This window comes from Formica exsecta, unplaced genomic scaffold, assembly GCF_003651465.1.
Source record: "Formica exsecta isolate Colony F162 unplaced genomic scaffold, ASM365146v1 scaffold66, whole genome shotgun sequence".
Classification (NCBI taxonomy): domain Eukaryota; kingdom Metazoa; phylum Arthropoda; class Insecta; order Hymenoptera; family Formicidae; genus Formica; species Formica exsecta.
In genome coordinates this window covers 628,417-646,339 of record NW_021853422.1, presented here as the reverse complement: position 1 = coordinate 646,339, position 17,923 = coordinate 628,417, and the positions used below count along the sequence as shown (strand labels likewise).

The 17,923-nt window shown below is 35.6% G+C and overlaps 1 protein-coding gene across 1 annotated transcript in view; it reads right to left on the bottom strand.

Annotated features, from left to right (window-relative positions):
* Nucleotides 1-358: 358 nt before the first annotated feature.
* LOC115242935 (zinc finger protein 845) overlaps nucleotides 359-17,923 on the bottom strand; it is a 45,206-nt gene continuing 27,641 nt past the window's right edge. Inside the window, exons 7-9 of the mRNA XM_029819560.1 lie at nucleotides 6,870-7,061; nucleotides 2,976-3,153; nucleotides 359-700 (exon numbers count right to left, since the gene is read on the bottom strand). Coding sequence (XP_029675420.1) covers nucleotides 464-700; nucleotides 2,976-3,153; nucleotides 6,870-7,061 — 607 coding nt within the window. The 3' untranslated portion in view covers nucleotides 359-463. The remainder of the gene's footprint in view (nucleotides 701-2,975; nucleotides 3,154-6,869; nucleotides 7,062-17,923) is intronic.

The window sequence follows — 17,923 nt, the reverse complement described above, 5'->3', positions numbered from 1 at the left end:
CCTGGCTCGGTACAATTCTACCGGGTCGCGCGGCAGCGAAGGATGATGCTCGTCTTTTGAGAAATCGGCATAAAGAACTGATGCAAACGTACTGTACATGATGTAGCAATATGAGTTAAAAAAAAAAAAATAAAATATTGACAAATCTCAAATTATGTCAAATTAATCTTTATATATACTATATACAATGATGAAATCTTGTACAATAATCAAAGTCAAAAAATTTTTATAAAATAATAATGCGCGATTTTCTTTTTGTTGTATATGTATAATAAAACACATTTTGTCATATTGTTAAGAAAATTCTTGAATAAGAAAGATATTTATAACAGCAAGCAATATTAAGATCGTTTAAATATATTTAATATATTCTTATATCTTTTATTCTCGAAAGAGATAAGACCAATTTAATCACAAATTATGTAAATTAAGTAATTGGTACTTTTCTGGTATTCTTCCTTGATTAATCGGATGTAGAAGCGTTGGTGCTGGAATTGGCGGAAAAAATCCCGAGGACGTAGGTATTCGCATCATTAGGTGTGGGAAAGTCCTTTGCGTGAGCTTCCAACAAGTGAGCACGAAGCTCCTTGGAAAAATTCGTGCAGAATGGCTTCGACGTCTTCCCCTTGCAAAAATCACATGCATAAATTGTCTTACCTGGATGTAAATTCGTTGATAGTATGTGCTTCCGGAGATTTTCCTGCGGACATAAATATCATCCATGATATATAAACGGAAACAATTAATAACTACTAGAATTTATAATAGCGGCTGCTGTAATAATTGATAAAAATTTTATCATATTTAATGACTACACAATTAATCTAACCAGTAAGTGATTGATATTGATTTTATAATAGCATTTATATATATATTAGACGAATCAAGCATATATATTTTATGATTGTTCATTCGATTATTTTACATAGCTTTTATATTCCTATTAAAATCTCTAAAACTATATTATATTAAGGGGAGTTGCTATTAAAATGTCATTTAAACTAAAAACTTATATATAAAGAAATCTTTCAACAATTTGACATAAAAACAAAGTTGCCGCGCCATGTCTTGCGTCGAATTAAATTTCGAATTGAATCGGCCTTCCGTGGATACCCAATAGTGACTGAAGAGTCTGTTCGCCGTAGAACCGGACGCTCGCGTTTATTGGATACGCCGTTGGCGCATTTGAAAGTACTTTATTCCCTCAGTCTAAGTAGCCAGTCATAGTCGTAAATATCTTTCTACCAGACGAGCTTATACGAGCCGCTGATGGCAACAGCAACATCAAATTTAATTTCCCATAAGTAAATCTTTTCGCGAGCAACGCACTGTGACGTGTGCAAATTAAGCCTCGTTCACACCGCTATGGGTGGTCCCGCGGATCTTGCGACACATAGAGTGTGTACGTTGTCAAAAATCTAGCATGAATATTTTATTAGGCCGACCGATTTGGATTTCCACGAATTAAACTCTTCTTCTCATCAATAAACTGTATTGTTTGAGCTGGAGAAACGCATAAATCGTTTTTATGATATGATGAAAACTAAAATTTATTATATTATGTTCAAAAGATATATGCAAAATAAATAATTTTCATACATCACACACACACACACACGCAAAATATCTATACTCAAAAATTAATTGCAAAAAAATTTTTTTAAATAATTTAGTATTTTTAAACTTTTTGTACGGCTTCTATTAAATCCGCTTTAATAATAGTCACACTGCACTTTATCTCTTTCAAATTATTATCAATATCGATTCTCTTTTATGAGAGAGATATACATATATAGAAACGCAACAGTCTACAATTATAACATTAAACGTCCCAATGGATGTATTGTACAAAAATATCGAGAAATCGGCAGCATCCTTAGCTTCGCGAATGAGTCGTAAATTTATGGAGATCAATGCTTGAAAGACCACACAATACGTCCGATTTTTTCCCTTTCATTTTTCGCTATAAAGTTGTATAAATAAATATCATTTACCCGATTATTTCATCTGATAACAAAATAGTCACCCTAACTCGAGTCGCGAGATTTTTCAATTATGAAAGTAGTATTCGGCAAAGGACACCAAAAAGTAAAATTTTTATTCTTTAATTATATCGAGAGACGTCCAAGAATATAAGATTCTTCTTCGTTATATTAGACCGAAAACGAGAAACATCTGATAGATGCATTCACGAACACGATTGAGAATCACTGGAATGAGTTTATGTCGCTATCAAAGAGAGACACGAAGACCTCGTATGCGAGTCGCATCCCAACTGAAGCTTCAAAGAACATTAGCATACCGGCCGCTCGATATGAGTAGTCTGTGCGTGTGTGGGCATCCAGTGAGCACAATTAACTCGTTATCTTATCGCACCTCGGCGGCAGCAGCGGCGGCGGCGCGGTCCAAACGTTAAGGTGTACTTTGCTTAATTTATGGGGAGTCACTGGCAGGACAAAAATTGGCCTACGTAGGGGATACAAGAAGAAGTCAACCTCAAAGTAAATTTAAGTTTCGATTGACGCCCGTAAACACCACGTTCACGGAAACGCGTATTGTACATGCGTGGATCAATTGCGGGCGAGAAATTTTTCAAAATTCTATCATGCATTGTTGCTACAACTGTAGCACATTTTACATTTTTTAATAAACAGTGAATTTTTTGTTTCGTCAGGCGAAATCAGATTGAAAAAATTGGATTTCTCTTATTGATTACAAAGATTGCGAATGATCGCAAAAAAATTGTGTTTTTCTGCACCAAAGAGTGTAGCGTCTTGTATTTCCTTATATATTACACAATATATAAGTAATATATAGGTATCCAAAACATATAGAAAATTTTTATATTTCACTATTTGTTAAAAAAATATAAAGTCACTCATCGCAACAATGTGCAATGTGCATAAAATTTTGAAAAATTTCTTTCCTCATGTTTGAGGAAATGTATATATGTGTATTATATATGTGACACTTACCAAGGTGTTACTCGCATAAGAACAATGCCGACATTTGTATGGTTTGGATCCTGTATGCAACCGCATGTGTCTCCGCAAGTGAGAACTGATTTTCGTCTTAAAATTGCAACTGTCGTAAGTGCAGGAGTGAGTTTGGATATTCTCAGCGTTTGTAGAATCATCGTGCCTCGTTCTATGCCTGGAATTAATATAATCACTTTAAATTAAAATAATAATCAATGATAATCGGCAATCGTAAAATCTTCTTGCAAATTCGCACAATTTTATGGAAGCGATCGTTACACGTTCTTTCCGTTAATTAGACCCTTTCGGTGTTGAATCCACTGACGCAGGCAATTAAAGCATAATGATAAGGATTTACGTATCCGATATGCACGATTATTACCATTAAATGAAAATTCCCATTGGAATTGAGCGGATGCGAAATTTATTGGAGCCAATCGAAGCATTTTATGAAAGTCTGATTAACGCCCAAGCGCTAATACCGGTCAACGTAGCTATTAGCGCCAGATAAACTTTCTATACCGAGGTGAAGTCGATATACCGAGTATCTAATCTTGAAAATATATCTGTTGGAGCATCATAGCGGTGTCACGCATGAAGTAATCGTTGCCACGATAGTCTCGGCAGAGAGAACTAACAATAAGAATGAGTTTGTCATCAAAAGGAAAACTATGAGTAAAAGGATAGAGAAACGATATCTTCTGGAATATCTCCAGTAGCAGGAGCATGTCTACTGATTTATAAAAACAGATCGGTCAACTTTATCTCAAGATCTATAACTGTAATTATATAATGACTATTAAATCCGCATGATTAATTAAGTCATCAAAATGATTTTAGTCTATTTATAATATAATGATAACTATTTTTTTTTAACTAAAATTAAAAGAATAGAGCAATATAATAAAACAAGAATTTAATAATGTAATAAAACAAGCTAATATGCGTTATATAAAGTTTACTATCGATTAACACTTTAATTGCCGTTGCCTATCTATGTTGATGTCGCATTCGGAAGACATGAATAAATTAAATCTGTAAATCTAGAGTGCAAATTTTATTTTCATGCAAACAAAGTATTTCCGTTCAAAGCTAATAATTCTCTGATCGAAGTTTGCCGTAGCAATCGCTGAACGACTTTGACTATCCAAGCTCGCGTAATAATGATAATAAAGAAAATGTGACCTATTAAGACGATCATCGCGCGATCCGCGAAAACCCATACTGACCTATTTGTGAAACCTATTACCTTATATGGGTCTCGTATGATCATTTTCTGGTACCGCGCATTTCAAGTAAAACTTTCCAATTCAATCGTAAAAACTTTCATAGTCGCCGTTAAGCAAATCTTTCGCCTTCAAAATAATTTGATTTACAATTCTACATAACTTTATAACTGTTTGCACGTTAAAAGATCCTTAAAAAAGTTTATAGATGATGCATAAATTATTTCAATTCACTTACAATACAATGGATTGTGAAATTTTTAGTTAAAACAAGGTGATTTACTAATTTTCTAAAAATAAGAAATAATGAATTAATTTATTTATAAAATTTTGACAAAATAATTTATGAACTTTTGTCATCCTCTCTCGCTCTAGATTTTGAAGTATCTTTACATAGGCGAGGGAACACTTAAAGTACGTATACACTTTTTCGACATGAAAGACGCGTGTGATCGCATTAGAATTAGAGATGTGTCCTCCTCTAACATAGGCGTTCTCTCGTCTTGCGTATTTCGCGAAGTTCATTGTCGCGGCCCGGTGATTATGAACGATGCGATATGCGTGCGCGATATTATGGGGCAGCCGTTGGTCGAGCTATGTGTATATCAGCTTCGAGATGCGTGACACGTTTAATTAAAATCCTGCGTGATTTACTCTCGTGGCAGGGAGGAAAAGACTGAGAAAGGGCGAGAGAAAGAGAAAGAAAGAAAGGGAGGGCGATGAATGGACATATGCGGAAGAGAAGCGTCGGTGGAAGAGAGCAAAAGAGAAAGACAGAGAGAGAGAGAAAGTCCAAGCGATATATGTATACTCTGCGGTTGCGTTGAGTTCGACTCACGTAGTAAGTACTCAATTCGCGATGAAATATCGCGGCGACCATCGCCATGCGCGGACGATCATAACGGGTTGCCCGCACTTAGCCGGTTGCTGCACGCAACTTCCGCTTTCGTGGTTCTTCATCTCCATCTTTCTCTCACCATAACGACGGCGCCATTCCTCTCGTTTGTTCTCGCCTCTCTCTCTTCCTCTCCCACTCATGTGACATTCATATTTTTTCTCTATACTTTGAAATCCATCGTGGAAAAAAAAGCGTAGCGTCAAAGGAGACAAAATTTATTAGAGACGTTTTGCACGCTACAATAGTCTTAATAAGGATTAGCTGAAATTAAATCTCTAAATTTTGCGCGATTATCTTGCTAAGATATAATCGGTTGCGCTGTTGTTGCTTGAACATTGATCGAAAAAGATATTACGGATTGACCAAGGCAAAACTTTGACTACATGCATTTTGATTAATGCCATAATAAATCCATTATACCATATTTAACTCTTAATCAGCAAATAAATTCAATTTATAGAAATCTCTCATTTTCTATACACATAATATAGAATGTAAATTATGTTATTAACATTTTGTATTTTGAAAAAAAAGATAACGAGACAAAATAATAATAGAAATATGAATTAATCATATATTTTATTTATTGATGGTCAAGAGCTGTCATCTAATGAACTTACAACCTAACAAAATTAACGACAAAAGCGTAAAGACGCTAAGATTATAAAACATTTATATACGTCTTTCAATATTCCATTGTTTGTCTACATTTTACTTTTTTACAAATTTCTACATATATATTTGCATATATAGGATGACAAAGATGTAAGTAAAATGAAAATATCTCATGTCTGAATGAATCATTGAAGCGTGAATTAATTCAAATACACAGAGCGTCGCGTGAGCGTCCAATTGTGAATCTTAAAATAACTGGAGAGAATAAATCTAGGAGATAAAAGACGGTACGAAAATTACCAAGTATCGAGTAGGCCATTCGCTGCGCGCACAGAAATGTATAATCGGATTTTCGATAAATTACTCTTCAAATTATATCCTCCCCGTTGTCTCTATCAATAATCCACGAAGATTGATTCTTTCACTGTCCGCGTCCTCATAATTACGTATGCGTAACGGCGCGCGACGCGAGTACTTGCGTCCTCGCAATTAATTTTCCGCTTCTTCGAAGACATCGATCATACATACGCGAGCCGTGAGCCGTGCGATTAATGGCACAGGAATGCGTCCCCCGGCGAGGACCTCGATTAAAATTAATGTCAATAATATCGGCAGTCCGAGAAGTCAGCCCTTACGAGATGGAGCCGTGGATCGTACGCGAACTGAATTGTTAAAAGGATACCTCTCACATCGACACGCATGTCACCTTAACTCGACATCCGTTTCAGTGATAGTTAAAGGATTCAAGTATCGAGCGTTCGTATAATATAGCAGATGTAATAATCGTTGCTCTTTTGATAACGTTGCATTCACGAATCCATCTCCGCTCTCCTTTCAACGAAGGGCGATGAGATTGTTTACGCGTACACACATTGGAAATTTCTCTCATGAAATTAATAGATTACAATTTATATAAAATATAAAATTTCGTAATTTTCAGATTTGAGATAACTTGTTCCATAAAAAATGTACAGCTTTATTTTTAAGATTGCCTAAATTTGTACTTTTTTTATATACATTCAAAATGTATTTTGAAATTCGTGACAGATAGAAAGAGAGAGAAAGAGAGAGAGAAAGAGAGAGCAATAATCAATCTAACATAATTTATTAAACTGTAATAATCAAAAAATTATAATATAGCACTCTGCTTACCTGCGCAACTGCGTCTTTGTTTTCGCAGAATAAGAGCAATTAGGACATGGATATTGTTTCTCGATGTTGTCATGGACCAATCTTCGATGGCTTTTCAATTCAGATGCAGTACGAAGAATCGTGGGACATCCCGGAAGTCCACACTTGTACTTTTTACCAGCGTGTCTCAGTATGTGCTGTCGAAGAGCATGCCTAAATAAAAAGAAACATGCATTACTAAAAGATATTTCATTTTCTAAATTACATAGCTTTAAAATACACATAGGTGATATTACCAAATACAGACTTCACTAACCGCTAAAAACTTTTACATCTTTGTTTTATTCCAAAAACGGACAAAACTTTCCGGTAGACCTAATACATATATATACGATTATCAACAAAATAAACATAGTCCCTAAAACTAAATGTCCCTGTAGGTAGAGAATCAGATGCATTTAAAAAAATTTTGTCCAAACAAGATAAAACATTGCCTCAAAATCTCAGTATTGTACATTTCATCTGGTCTGTTTTTTACTACATCTTTTCTTATATAAAAAGATATATATATTTTAGAACATAACAATAGTTTTGCTAATGAATCTTGCGACGCATCTTGAAAATGCGTCGGCGGTTTCGAACGATTTTTGAAATACCCATGACGGCTATCGGGCAACACGGCGTGTTGCGAATAATGATTCCGCGGTGGCGAGAGAGCCCTTTGGCGCTTTCGTTAAATTCAACCTGTAATAAGACAGCACAATGGTCTCGCGTATGCTTGGTACGCGTGTGACCATCGGCCCGTTTACACGCCGTACGATCCGATCGCAGCTGTTGCATCTTATATCAACTTGCCGCTGGTGGAGAGTGCAACATAGGCACCGCACTTTAAATAGTTTCTGTCAGGGGGGTGACGATCTATACGGTTAGTGAACTTGCCATGTTGCGTTAAGTGAGTCAACAAGGGAACGGTGAATAGAGAGGCGCAGAGGTGAGAGCCGGATAAAGATAAGAGTCAGAGACGTGTGATCTTACTTCGTCATATCGGATTTCGGGCTTCCCCGGCAAAGATGTCGCGATTGGCTAATCCGGGAATGTATCGTGGCTTCTGTTCGTCCGTGACGCGTTTCACCGTGTTTCGCCTCTACCTTTTTTTTCACAAATGTTATGGTAGGAAATAACCGAAAAATTCAAAAAGTTGCATAAAAGGCATCTAAAGGGTACGGAAAGTATCTTTCAGGCATTTGAGTTGTTGACGAATTAAATCTGTGGAAACCCATGTCTGAAAATGTTTATAATGTAGATGCTTTTTTAATGTTATATAAAAATGACATTTGCAAATTCAAGCCATTTTTTATAACGTATAAATAAAATATTTTTTTGACAACTAATTTTCCATTTTATCGTTGTAATTTTAAATATACTTTACAACAAAGAGCAATATAAAAACGTTAAATGTTTATATAGATAAACAAATTTGCGGTAAAAGTGTGAGTGTATAAAATCTCACATTTTTCGTTGCCCAATGAAGATTCCTTAAAATACGCTCTGCGGAAATGTTAAACCCTGCTCAACGCTAAGCTGTTTGGTATCATAATGTTTGAGAGTTTATGTCCGATGGATTAACCGTTTTTTCGGCTCCTTTGATTATACGGGTATTTCGATTGTATCTTTTATTTTTTTTATATATGAACTCAGCATATCTCTGACCCCATGTATTTTATTGTGTGTATGTGCTGACTGTATTTATAATATTGCGATTGGCAGAAACTAAAATCTTGAAAAAATTAGAAATTATAAATATTAAAAATTGTAACAATTCATTTTAAATTGGAATATAAAATATATCCGTATAACAACGATAATATTTCTTATGAATATAAATAAAAATTTAATGTAAAATAATAAATAGAAAGTCGATAACTTTTCTTGTACACATCGGGTACATTTTTAATGAGAGATATAAGTTACTGAGAGTTACTGATATAAGAACTGAGAGTTTAATTATAATTTCAAATCATTAATTAGTAGATATATCCGATCGTAGCAAGAACTTGAAGCGAGAATGTTCATACGCATTTTATTTCGTGCGACGATCGCGAGACTCACGAGGAAGAAGCATAATTTATTTAGGCGTGAAAACGATTGTTTCTCTTGTATGTTCACGGCACGTTTCTTACATCACGGAAATGATAAAATCCTCGTTATAATAAAATCAAAGAAATTACTCGTGGACTGTTCCTTTGAAAGAAATTAATGACAAGCGTGATTGTATCAAAGTTGCTATGTGGTGGCCGCGGTTCAAGATTCGCTTCATGAACATCGTAATTGCGCTGAATTATGATAGTTGAAGTATCCGAAGACAAGACTTCTCCGGCGGATTGAAGTCGGCGATAAAAGTGACACTAACGCGATATACATGTAAAGTCGTATTTTCTCACATCGCGTTGTGACGTCTGGAGATATATTTCTCTCATAATAACGCACTCTCGCAAAGAAGAACGCAAAGTACATGGAATCTTACTTGGCATACTTGGAAGATAGCGCCGAGAGAACGTCAATTTCTATATATTATCAATTCCTCGAATAAGATCAACTTATAATTACCTGGCGATGTAAAAGGTAATTAACCTACCGATATAAAAGAATACTCTCTGAAACTTAATTGATGAAAATGTCATTGATTAAAGCAATGACATAAGATTTCACCAAAGATCGCGCGTACACAGTGAGTATTTCAAATATACATATACCTATATTATAACGGGCCTTCAATAAACTGAGTTATAATCGCGAGTGTATCGAGTTAGTTTTTATCGCGGTATATCATCGAGTTTCTCGTGGAAGTCGAGCGCTGCTCGCTCGAGCATGCCTTTTCAGGAATTAGAGATAACGCGAGAAGGATGCGAGAAGGATGCGAGAAGAATGAAGAGATAATCCTGGACGCGAATAAGACGCGAGATATTGCCCGAATCGACCAATCCCATAAAAGCCGATCTTTCTATTCGATCATGAGAATCGAGCGACTAAGATTATTGGCCATGGTCCACGTGGATTATTTAGGTCAAGATCTGACCTAAATAATACGCGCGGATCCGTAGCGGATGTCATCGATAAATCGTGAGATGTGTCAGGCGAATCACAATAAATCTTTCAAGCGACGATCTTTCTACGAAGAAAGAAATTTTTTTGAGCTATGAGAATAAAATGATGATAATTCGCTCGAGCCACTCCGCGTGGATTAAATATTTAATGCACATTAATACATAAATTAAGAATATATATATATATATATATGCTTACTTATTAATAGGTAAAATATTTTTCTGCAAGTATTTGAAAAGAAGTATACTTGCAATTTTCTATAGGCGCACTTTAGTATAAAATCTCGTGTTAAAAATTCATACAATGACATTATGATAGATTTATTATTAATCGCGACGATGTATTATTACTATTTATAAATTTATAAATATACAGGAAAAAGTTTTTTAACTAAATTTAAAGTCAATGGCCCAAAAATTAACTAAATTTACGTTAAAAATTACTTAAAAATTAATTCAGTTAAAGTTACGTTAAAAAATTATTAACTCATTAAAGTTAAGAGTTAATTCTCTATCCAATAGCAAATCGACACATCCGACAAACTTGTACGGCAAATAAAATATTCGCATTACAATTAACCATTTTCACACAATTTTAATATTGATGAATTATTTTAACTTGTATAAAAAAAGTTAATAAATTAATGTTAATGCATTTAAAAACAACTAGTTTAAGTTAAAAGATAACACGTTCAAAATTAACTAAGTTAAGTTAAAAGTTATTAACTTTTCAACTTTTTAACTTAACTTTTAACCGTTTAACTAATTATTACCCAACCCTGCAAATATAATATTGTACAAAAGTCTCGTGCAGCCAAAATATATGATAATAATTAATAATCTGCCGCAAGTGAGCGTAGAACGCGTCAATCCCGCGCGTGAGCTTACAAAGATCAACGGAAAAGTATACCGTGACCGCCATCCATATCGATCGCTCGGTACACCCGGCGTTTGAATTATGACATTGAGAAATCTCGCGCGCGAAGCTCAGGCAAGCGCATGAGACCCCGCTGGAATTCTGATAGAACAGTATTAATATCGGCGCCGGTCGGAAGCGGCGAGACACGTTGATGCGAGAGCGAGAGACTAGAAGTAAAGGGGGAGGAAAAGGAAAAAAAAAAAAAAAAGAGGAGAAGTAGCAGGAGACCAACGGAGGTCTCTCGGTTCGCGTTTTTCGGTGGAATGTCGCAGGCGTGACAAGAGGTCGTTAAGGGGAGCTTCAGTCGCCCGATTGGGCAAGCGGATGCGGTCACCGAGGATGATTTAGCGCGCGACGTCCGCCGTCATCTCGTGAAATACGTACCGAACGTCGCGGCGACGGCTCTTAGAGCCGACCGCTATTTAAAAGTCTAATTCGTGTCGCCGCGTGATCGCCGTTATATTCACGTCAATAAACGGCCGCGCGCAGTGACGCGACGAGAACGTTTCTTCGTTCGGAGGGAGAAACTCGTCTTGCGGGGGACAACCGCGATTTCCGGGCGGCCTCGCGGATCACCGTCTCCTCATGATCACGCAATCCCTTCGGAGGATCGAGCGCGTTGCGTTGCTGCCATTAAACGGTTTGACGACTTTATAACGTCTCGCGCCAATTTTTAACGCTTTTTATTCTATCCGGATCCCATTGCAGTAAAAGCCACGACAGGCGAGAAGCTAAGGTTTCACTTTATCTCACGCGCTCGTTGATTGGGCACTTGAGGTCGCGCGTAGAGAACCGATACAAATGTATACAGATTGTCTTTATATCGTTCTCAAATTCAGGCTAGTAGCTTTGATCGATTTATGGAATAAACGTATTAACCAATATTCGAATAAATAGAGATTATTTAATTTTCTTGATTAATGAAAACATTATTTTCAAACAATAAAATAAGATTCTAATAAAACATTTTCATTATACATATTTATTTTTTGCGTAACAAATAAAATTTAAATTTTTGAATGCAACAATTAAAATCACGTGGTCACTGTAATGTCACATAAACATCATTATCTATTAGATATATTGTATTATAACTTTTGCGGAATATTAGTCTCGTTAATTGACAATGTATTATTTTATTATTGATATATTTATCTTATCTATTAAAATCCAATTTTTCACATATGGAAACATTATTACAAGAAATTTAATGAAGTCTTCCTAATTGCGTACGTTGTGTAACCAGTTTTTCTCATATCGCGTATATCATATCAAATTAGCTTGAACCAATCTAATATATACGTTCGTTGCAGGAATGAACCAAAGCTATGTAAGCAACTATGTTGCAACGAAAAAAATTGAGTAATTTATTTACGGTTTCGAATAAAGACGATAATTTTATAATTTTTGCTCTATCTATATGTTGGTATATACATATATAATTCAACTTTATGACTGCGAAACTTTATAAGACGATTAAGATCTTCGCTCGCTGATATCCGTACTTATGCAACTAATAATAAAGTAAACGTTAAAAAAATTGAAAAAGGATAAAATTTTCTTTTTATTTTACGCAGAGTATATTGCGTTGAAAAATTTATAAATATTTTTTTTAAAATTACTCTTATCTCTTAACAATTAAAAATAGGAACATGAAAGTTTAAATTACAAAAGAACATAATTTCGTTATATATTTTTAAGCGTTAATTAATTGAAAAGTTTCGACGCATCCAGTGATTTTCCGATCACGCGCGCGCGCGCACATTCTCTGTCTCTTTCTCTTGCTACACACACATATAAACATATACATATATATGTGGAGAAAAAAATACTGAAAAAAAACGTAAACAGAGAGGGAGAAAACGACGAAAGTTGTTCATAATGCTGGAGCGAAAATTCGCCTGAAATTAATATCAGGTAGCTAACATAAGTATATAGTAGTTCCGCTGGAAAGATTGGCTCAATCGGGATTGCTCGTCGGTTTATAGTGATCGCGGGCATATATAGCGCGAGGAGAGTCAGACAGGATATAGTGACGTATAGGTTAATACAGCTCTTCTCTCCGATCGCTCTGGGATGGGAATGGCAGAGAGCCACGGTCCTGAAGCGACCGTGTACTATGCGAGAGGAGAGATGCGGATGGGAGCGAGCGAGCACGGGCATTAATTAAAAAGGTTGCGCATTAAAATGATTTGTTTTAATTGGCTGAACGCGCTGAGGTATTTATGGCCTCGCGGTCCTTCGCTCGATCTGTCGGTCTGCGGCCTCTACAACGAACGACCCCGCGTCTTCTTCTTCTTCTTCTTCTTCTTCTTCTTCTTCTTCTTCTTCTTCTTCTTCTTCTTCTTCTTCTTCTTCTTCTTCTTCTTCTTCTTCTTCTTCTTCTTTCCCTCCCTTTTCGTCCCTCTACGTCTTCTCGGCCTTTAAGTCCGCGCTCTAGTCCCCTCCGCCCCTGACCTCTTCGATTATCTCGAAATCGGACGATCGTTCATCCGGACCGACGCGAGAGCTAAAAGGTGATTCTCTTCTGGCGCGCGGAGAACCGAGGGCGATTCATAAATATCCGGCCGCGACAAGTGGATCTTTATTACTGCGAATGATTTATGCATGACTTCGCCGTATTGTTCGACTTCGACTCGTGTGTCACTGACATATCCTCGCGCTTAGAACCGTGCCGTGTCATCGTTTTATACCTTGTTTTTGGCTTTGTCCGTATAATTTTGGTGAATTGGACAAAACTCGAATGACGAGGTATAAATGGAAGATCTTGTAAATAGACAAAATTAAATATTTAATGCCAAGTCCTTGCAACTGTATTCTCGAGAATACATTTTCTTATAATTCTTATATTCTTATATTATAAAAAATTTTTGCTGTTTTCCCTCAATGTTTTATGAATATCGGCTCATTATGGTTCAAAGGGCAGCTAACATAATTAACTATTGTAACCTTTTCATTGTTATACTTTTAGCTTTTAATTTGTTATACGAATTTTCTTAAAGAAATTGTTCTTTTTCGTTGATGATAAAGTGTAAAAAATGAAAAACATATTTGTTTTTAATATTCTTTACTATCAGTGGAAGAATGAAAATTATATATAGTAGACTTTGATATAAATATAAAAAGTGAAGAGGTTCTGTCTCTTCTTCTCTCCCAAAAAAATATCCTGAAAAATTATTTATGTTCTGTAATTGTGTGAAAGGTAGAAGAATGTCCTGCAAATAAATATATAGAAATAGTAAGAATAATATAAAAGCGAGTATCATCATTACACGGAGAATTTAAATTAATGATAGCATTGTTAATATCCATTACGAGAAAACGGTAAGAATATAATAAAAAACATAATATGTAATAAAAAATGAGATATAAAAGTCAAGCGTATACTCGCAATTGCGCGTTGGCGCGCAATGTATTATAATCTCCCTCTATTTTCCGTAACGAGAAAGTCGGGGAAAAAAGAGCATCGATGGAATCTAATGAGCAAGGAGGTAGATCCCGATGGCTCCACATCGAGCTCGTACTTCGCCATGATCAAGATCAGCTCTCGACGAGAAGAAAGATACGACAGGGGAACGAGAAAGGGAAGAAAAGAGTGGAGATATCGGCGAAGGAGAGAGACAAATGCAGGTGCAACCTGCACCGGTGCAGGACGGACGTACGGACGTACGAGCGGACGAAGGTGGGATTGAGTTATGACAGCGTTTGCTCCAGGGGGCCGGCTCTGGACCCGGCGAAGCGGATATTCTTCTTATTCTTTATTTCTTCGTCTGCGGCCCCGCCGTAGGAACCGTCGGCCATGCATCACCTTCGGTTCACTCCGGTCCGGCCTCCTCTTCGGCATCGTTGCACGACCACACCGCCATCACGGTCCATCACGATCCCACCTCAGCCATCGTCCTGGCTGGAATCGTCGATTCCACCCACCTCAGCAGGTCGAGAGTGCTCGGCCAGCTCCAAGTATTTACGTTTCATGCATCGTTCGCGTCTCGCCCCCTCCTCCTTCTCTTTCTTTCCTTGCATCTTTTCTTTCTTTCTTTTTCTTATCCTCTTTGTCGTTCTTTATAGTCGAATGAAATGATCCACGCGATTCTCTACGTTAATTGCATCTCAAGTGATACTCTGTGGGGCTTTAATCTTCGACAGTTCTCTTTGTCGAGATTTGATAAGACTGTGATAATGTTTTAAGATTTGATTAAAAAAAATATTCCCCAAAAGTGCCAAATATATAAAATTTTTCAAAGAGATGTATGCACGTGCTTATTAAAAAAAAAAAAGTATAGAAAGATATTTTCTATATACGTTCTTTTTGTACATTAGAAATGTCGACTACACAGTCTTATCCCATAATTGTCATATATATGTATAATATAAATAATTTTGAAAATATAATAGGACTTATATTATACCTATTTTTATATACATCAAATCTTTTAATCTTCTTTGCTTTATTTTCAAATTTGACTTTTGTAAAATTTGAAAAATATTTATATTTATTTTAATATAATATCTTTCTCATTTGCAATTAGATTGCGACAGTTTATTCGGGTATATTTATTTGGATTATTAAAAAAATTGTGTGTGCCAATATCGTGTAATTTAGCTTTCAATTAATTTTTTTACCGAGACTTATCAAGCGCACATTGATTTCGTCACTTTCGCTACCATCGCGCCGCAAAACCGGTTTCATCAATGATTCACAGACAGTTATTGTATATAACTTTACGTAAAAGTAAAACTGAAAAACATAAATTGATCGATCGAGGTTATCGATTTCTGGAATTTATAAAAACAGAGAGCTAAATCACATACACATAAGCGATTAGGTATATCGCTAAACTATTTTGCAGAAATAAAATTGAATATATATGTAAAAAAAATTATTTTATAAAATAATTTTAATTATTGATTGTAATAATATATATTTAGATGTTATATTATATACTAATTTACTATAATACTTATAATACAACAGGAAAAAAAAATAAAAAAAATAATTTTATAAAATAATTTTAATTATTGATTGTAATAATATATATTTAGATGTTATATTATATACTAATTTACTATAATACTTATAATACAACAGGAAAAAAAAATAAAAAAAATAATTTTATAAAATAATTTTAATTATTGATTGTAATAATATATATTTAGATGTTATATTATATACTAATTTACTATAATACTTATAATACAACAGGAAAAAAAAATAAAAAAAATAATTTTATAAAATAATTTTAATTATTGATTGTAATAATATATATTTAGATGTTATATTATATACTAATTTACTATAATACTTATAATACAACAGGAAAAAAAAATAAAAAAAATAATTTTATAAAATAATTAAGTATTATATAATTGAATCATATAGAAATAAATTATAGGAATAAGAAATAAGAAAAATATCGCTTTGAGTTAGCAACGATGATTGGACATAATAGCATAATCCTAAACTAACTAAATTCTTATTATTTCACGAGAATATGCTTGCCGTGCAATTATAATCGCAACTAATTGCAAAAATTCATGCCTTAGAGAATACAATATCCTCTAATCGAGGGTGAAATCGCAAATCACGATAAGTTGTGTCGTCCATGCGCGCATGTTACTCCCACCGAAAGTAGGTTTCATTAGCGCACACGTGACCGCGCGTCGGAATAACTCGGAATTAACGCGAGTCTCCCAATCAAAGACGGCCCCGCCGGAACAAACAAAACGGAACTTCGTTCTCGGCAATCCCTCGGGAAAGCGGTTGGTTAGCAAGCCGGCATTGGCGCGCTGATGCTGAAAGTCGAGGCAAGAGCGTCTCTCCAGTCTCGCCGCGTCAGGAAGATTAGGGGGTTTGCGCGGGCGATGTGTAGCGGGGATAGAGACAAACGGGGAGTGGAAGGGGGTGGGGAGGCAAAACGGAAGGGTGGTTAACGCTTCGCAGTCGGGGCTCAGAATAAACAACAATATTATAACGCGAGCTTAATTGCGCCAGAGGGCTCGGTAACGGGCGCATAAATCGGAGTAGTGAGCGCGCGCCCGCGCACGATCACCCTCGCAACTACCCTTATCCTATCTCTCTCGTTCTCTTTCGGTGCTTCTCTCTCTTTCTCTTTCCGTCTCTCTATCTGTTGCCGCAACCGCCTGCGCCCCGCAGTCGCGTTCCAGGGACACGTAGCAGTCCTCCACGAGCCGCCTTCGGAGTAGGATTCATTTACAATAAACATGTCCCCCGCTAATTTCGTTGGCGGAAAAGGAGGTACCTCCGGAAGAGAGGAGCGTCTTAAGTACGATATACGTTGACATTTTTCGCCGTCTTGTTTCGAAAAGATAATCGTCTTCATAAGAATCGTGACTGAATTCCAATCCAGTCCACGACTTTCCTCGTCAAAGCTATCGATGATAACTACCAATTTACACTCGATTACCGTGCACTCATTTACCGATATATATTCGCTTAAGTTAATTCTTGTCCCTCTATTTGGCGATTCAAAAAATAAGATAACATGCTTTGGCAGTGATTCAGTAACAACAAAGATGAAAAATCGACAGTTGACAAACTACAATCTGAGATTCGTTCCTAAATTTACGGTGTCTTTATGTTTATTAGATGCAATAATATACTCTCAATCGACATGTTACAAAGCAATGCAGAAAAAAAAATTATGATAATTTTGATATACATATAATAGTATATAATTGTTAATTATAATCTAAATCGTCTTAATATATTGCATAATAATAAAGATACCTTTGGTCAAAAGAATAAATGTATAAAAAAATATTAATAGATTTTATATAATAATAATAAAATTATACATAAAAAAGCTATTGCAAATTGTAGAGCATAATTTTATTGTGTATACTGATAATATACAGGATGAGTTTTTTAACTTGAAACTGTAAAATATCTCGGAAAGTAAGCTTTATCGAAAAAAATGTTTCAAACAAAAGTTGTAGGGTTCGGAGGGGGCCACATGATAAAAATATGGATTTGACCTTGAGTGACCTTTTCAAGGTGAGATCAATGTGATCGACGTTTTCTTAAATGGAAA